At 36.6% G+C, this 5632-nt stretch overlaps 1 protein-coding gene across 1 annotated transcript; it reads right to left on the reverse strand.

Annotated features, from left to right (window-relative positions):
* Positions 1-1693: 1693 nt before the first annotated feature.
* On the reverse strand, positions 1694-4681 carry LOC143236895 (transcription factor Sox-11-A-like). The gene has a single exon (XM_076475560.1). The coding sequence runs from the start codon at positions 4490-4492 to the stop codon at positions 3488-3490; it is 1005 nt and encodes a 334-aa protein (XP_076331675.1). The 5' UTR covers positions 4493-4681; the 3' UTR covers positions 1694-3487.
* Positions 4682-5632: the final 951 nt, after the last annotated feature.

Genomic DNA, 5632 nt, shown 5'->3' on the forward strand with positions numbered 1-5632 from the left:
ACTTGAAAGGTAAGTTAGGCTCGTGGTTGAAGACATTTGAAACACCATTACAAGGACATAGTAAAACCGAACTATAAACCAAGAAACACCGATTTTTTTCCTACTTTTTTTTTCATTTTTCTATTGGAAACATCTTCGCCTTTTTGTATGTCAGTTTCTGGTCCATAAAACATCTCCAGGATTCGAAATATAAATAATAACTATAAATCTTCAGCTTTGAAATTTCCTCTTGGCGTAGACTAGTATTAGAAAAGATTTTTATTTACGCTGTTTAATTTCTAATTAAAAATATTTATCTTTCGTTTTGGTGTTATGACTGTTCGTAAAAAGGGTAAGTTATATGTATATTAAACCACTTACATGCAGTAGCAGATCCTATAAAAACATATCTTTCGATAGACCTTGTAGTAAGTCTAAGTACTTTATAATGAAATTATTTTTTTTTTTTTTAATTTCGCGCAAAGCCACACGAGGGCTATCTGCGCTAACCGTTCCTAATTTAGTAGTGTAAGACTAGACGGAAATCAGCTAATCATCACCACCCACCGCCAACTCTTAGGTTACTCTTTTACCAACGAATAGTGGGATTGGCCGTAACGTTATGATGCTCTCACGACTGAAAGGGCGACCATGTTTGGTGTGACGGGGATTCGAACCCGTGACCCTCAGATTACGAGTCGCACGTGGTCATTTCTTGATTCTCAACGTTATTTCGTGGCAAAGTTTATTCACACAATAAAATAACTGTTTGTATCAAAATAACGTGTGAAATTTCTTAGTAGTAACAAACAATGTAAATGATCAAAGTAATAATTTATTTTATTCAATTATGTTTTGTAGAAAGATTTGTAATAATACATTCGAGCTATAACACTGGAATTTGACACCTGACAAGCGAGTATAAGTTGTCTCAGTAGCATGTTCGTACGTCAGTAAACTCTGTGACTAAATATGACCTTTCTCGACAACATGACAAATCTTGCATCTCATATCACGCTAACATATATCAGTTATGAAATGAAGTGTGACTTGTACTGACAGTACACTGGTGCAAAACATTCAGGTTTTTATACGTTGGTTAACTATTCAAGTGATCCCGAATAGTTAAAAAACAAGCAGGAAAGTACGCGCAAAATTAACAAAACGTTTTTCGCGAATTAAGAAGATATTCGCAGTTCTGATGATTTACCGAAGATCTCCTTCCTCAGACGGTAGGTATCCTAGTCTGATACTTTCCCACATTTATCTCTCTACCTATTCGGAGGCACGTTTACGTCACGTGACTAATTGTTTTAGGTCAGCGCAGTTATGTGAAATGTCACGTGCTCATCAATGCAACGGTTTTGAATAATTACCTTTAGGTATGATTTTCTCCCCAGTCTAATAAGTTTCTGTCCCTTTCGAATCCGAAATCAGGATCAATTCAAGTTTCGGATCACTCGTCAGTGGGTCAACAGATACCAATTATAAAATAACAGTCTGCAGAAAATGTAATAAAAATACTCTTCATACAAAAGTGACAATGTTGAAAATTTTCATAATATTCGGTTATCTGGTTATGATTTTAAACCATGCACATAGCAGGGATTGAGCATCAAACTCAGACACTCTTAAAACAGTATTTTTTTTTCTTAATGATCGATTATTTTTATAAAATACCCCCCTAAAAAAGTAACACAATGTGAACAAAAAATTTTTGAATAATATAATTTTAATCAACGAATCTATTCGTACAAAACATAGATGACATATAAAAATGCAGTTTAGACATGTATGGAACGTACAAAATATATTTCTCTCCTAACGTCGCCAACAACGGACTACTGTTTTATATTCGTCTTTACATACACGTTGTTATTTAAGAAATTACCAAAAAAAAAGCTGCCTACAACATCTACTTTAATTCTGTCATACACACACACATACTGATGAATTATAAAGTATATACTTCTTGGAAATAGTTAAATAGTAGGGTTGCATTTACATCACCGTGTAGGCGTTTGTCGAATATATACAACAGCAGATATATTTATCAGAATGTATTACAAAATATAACAGCCAAACGAGTTATGTATACAATTAAAAAGTAGAGGATGCCCCACAATTATGTACATACCGACTTGTACTGGTAGAGAAAAACATAACTAAACCTCTTATAGCGAGGCTGAAACCCACTGTCGGTCTTCACTTTTCAATGAGTAGATAATGCTATTGAGCACTGTTCTTGAAGTGGGCCTGCTAAGAACACTGCGCTTGTATTTTATAACGTTCTACGTGTGTTAACTGAAGAACAGCAGTGGTCTCGAATCATTCACATCCAATATTAAAATGTATTGTGTGTGTTAAACTGAAGAACAGCAGTGGTCTCGAATCATTCACATCCAATATTAAAATGTATTCTTTCTTAGACATTTTAATTTCCTTCCACGTCGGTTGAGCAAGTTTATACAAATAATAACGTACCTTAGTTTTTCAACAGCCGCTACTTAGGATGAAAGTGTAGTAAATATTAATTTGCGTAACAAAACGCTCGAATATAATAATCCGAACTCATCTCACAGTTTGTTGTCTTCATTCCTGTCTTCTAGCAAACAATCGTTTCTTTTTTTTTTTCATCAGAAATGTTCGGTAAAAACCAATTTATTGACACTTTCTTAGAATTAAAACTTCCCGACTGTTAAATGTTATTAACTCGTTTTTATGGATAAATTTACGTTAGAAACTGTTACTCCATTCGCAATAAAGAAAACAATAAAATAACCATAATCAAATAAAAAACACAACAACTGAGGTATAATTTAACTATACATAAACAATAACACAACACTGAGTTAAAAACATAACAGGACATTGAATCTTCACTCAGTTCTTATGGCTTCTCCTAACAACCAAATAAACTCTATGACGTACAGAAAACTAATCCCGAAAAGATACTTTAATGGAATATGGAAATTGTTCTGCTAAAAACCTCCTATTTGGTGCACGATATATAATACACTTTAAAAATAATATGTTTCGATGTGAACACTCACACGTTTTAAAGATATTTTGATACATTCCATACAACAAAAACTATTTTATCTACAGTTAGTGAATATGATATTTAAGTAATAACATTTGACTTTAATATAGAAAATGGTAAATTTATTATTTTTTTATCTGTATATTGGAACTATTTTAAAACAAAAAAGACCTCTTTTTCAACAGTCGACATGAACGACGTTAGATTAACATTCTCCACGAGCTTTTACAAACCTGCTGACGCCACCAAATATGGAGATGGTAAAATCTCTCCGTTAGATCATTCGTGACAGCTTATCATTTTCTCTGCGGTTTTACAACATTACTAATGATTTTATTTAGCCTTACAACTCGTCTTTCCTGCTACGTATAGGCTCGGAGTTATCAGATTTGGAGATAGAAAAAACGGACTTTTTTTCGAAGCTGAAACACAATAAAAAGTTGAGATAACCTGTGCAAGAAGTCACTAACAATTAATTAAAGACGACAGGTTGGAATCTAGCCAATCACCACCTAAGATATCCGTAACTTCGGTGTTCGCATAGTCGGGGAATTCGAAGTGAGAGCCAGAGCTGGAGCTGCCGGTTTCCAGAGAGGAAAAGTCCGAAAGTTGGGTTATATTGAGGCTCTTCAACTCTTCAGCCCACGATGACGGCAGTTGTAGGGCCTCAGTGAGAGCATCTAGGTCGGCCAGACTATTGTCCACCAGGTTAGTAGAGTTCGCGATATTCTGATTTGTTGCCGGTTTCACTGTCCTACCGAGAGCCGACTTTTTGTCAGCCACATCGTCGTATAAACTGACGTTGGTACTCTCAGGAGAGGCTGGTTCGGATGGAGAACATGGCACCTTCCCAGCCGGATGTACGTTTGTTGGTCTGATGGATTCCTTGAACTTTTTGTCAATAGTGAGTTTGAGTTTCAACCTGTTGTAATTCACCCCAGCCACTGGGGCTCGTGCTAAAGTATCGCCACACTGGAGTTTCGAGTGTTTAACTGGTTTTAAGCCTTCTTTTCCACTGTATACCTTGTGTTTTGTGGGCGATTTCTTTTCCTGTTTCATACCAGTCTGTTTCGCTTTCTTGCGCGGCCGATACTTATAATCGGGATATTCCTGCATGTGCAAGACACGAAGCCTCTCAGCTTCTTGGATAAACGGCTGCCGCTCGTTTTCCGTCAGTAGTTTCCACCTCTTCCCTAGCTGTTTGCTGATCTCTGCATTGTGCATGTCTGGCTGTTGCTCACATATCTTACGACGTTCAATCTGGCTCCAGACCATAAAGGCGTTCATGGGACGTTTCACACGATTTGAGGCCTTTTTACACTGTGTGGCATCGGTGTAAGGAGTGCTGGAGTTTACGTCCACTGTCATGGAGCCAAACACTGGTAAATTTTCCCCTCGCTGAACGGCGCCGCTGCCGTCAACTTCTGCTGTCCCTACAGACATTTGCGTAGCTCCTAGCTGAGGTAGCATGAAGGACAACAAACAGAAAATTTTTTCTTTAAATTTAGTGTTATCTAATACTTGTGTAAAACTTCCTTTATCCCAGTAGCAAGATGAGTGACCGACTGTTGAGATATCCGTCAACTAAATACACCAACTACAGATAAATAATAAAGACATCTAACACTCACCCCCAAACAAACTGAAACTAAGAGAAGTAATCGCTAACCCGCTGTTTTCAAAGGAGCAGTTGATGACGTCACACAGTCATAAGCCAATCAAAAACAAAGCTGAAACTATACGCTGTGACTTACTTTATGTCCCAACAGATGGCAACAAGTTTCCCGCCAGAGTGTAACGAGTACGTTTTTTTAATTATGCATCCAGAATTAAAAAAAACAGACTATCAAAGGGGGGAATATCAGTCTGAACTTGTCTCAGAAAAAGGTTAGAGGGTTATTAAGATTAATTCAAATTCTATTAAATATTTCTTAAAATTAACAATTTTTCAAAGACAGCTTTTAGCTTGAACAGTGGCATCTGGTGTCTACGAACCTCAACAGAAGCAGATGGAAATATTTAACACACTATAATTATTTTTTCACACAGTTTGGAAACTTGCTATTATTTCGTTGCAGTAATAGTTACATTTTCATATTAACAAACGGTTTCGTTTGAATTTCGCGCAAGGCTACACGAGGGCGACCTGTGTTAGCTGTCCCTAATTTAGCAGTGTAAGGCTAGAGGGAAAGCAGCTAGTCATTACTACCCACCGCCAACTCTTGGGCTACTTTTTTACCAACGAATAGTGGGATTGACCGTAACATTATAACACTTACACAGCTGAAAGGGCTAGCATGTTTGATGCGAGGGGGATTAGAACCCGCGACCCTCAAATTACGAGTCGAGTACCTTAATCACCTGGCCATGCCGGGCCCAACAAACGGAAAAACTCAACAGACTCAAATGTATTTATACATTTACGGTGAGACTGTGGTGATCTATTGTTGTTCTGGTTAGTTACCTACCCATAATATTACCTAAGTTTAATTATTGGTTAATTACTTTCCATTATCAGTTAAATACTAATGACCAGTAGTTACCTTTTAGCAGTCAAAGCGCATGTGTTAAATGAATTAATAATTAGAATTTAATTAATAATAATGCTAT

The sequence above is a fragment of the Tachypleus tridentatus genome, chromosome 13 (assembly GCF_004210375.1).
Source record: "Tachypleus tridentatus isolate NWPU-2018 chromosome 13, ASM421037v1, whole genome shotgun sequence".
NCBI classification, from domain to species: Eukaryota; Metazoa; Arthropoda; class Merostomata; order Xiphosura; family Limulidae; genus Tachypleus; species Tachypleus tridentatus.

Excerpts from the sequence above, each read along its gene's own strand:
- LOC143236895 (XM_076475560.1), bottom strand. The coding sequence starts at position 4,492 with ATGCTACCTCAGCTAGGAGCTACGCAAATGTCTGTAGGGACAGCAGAA.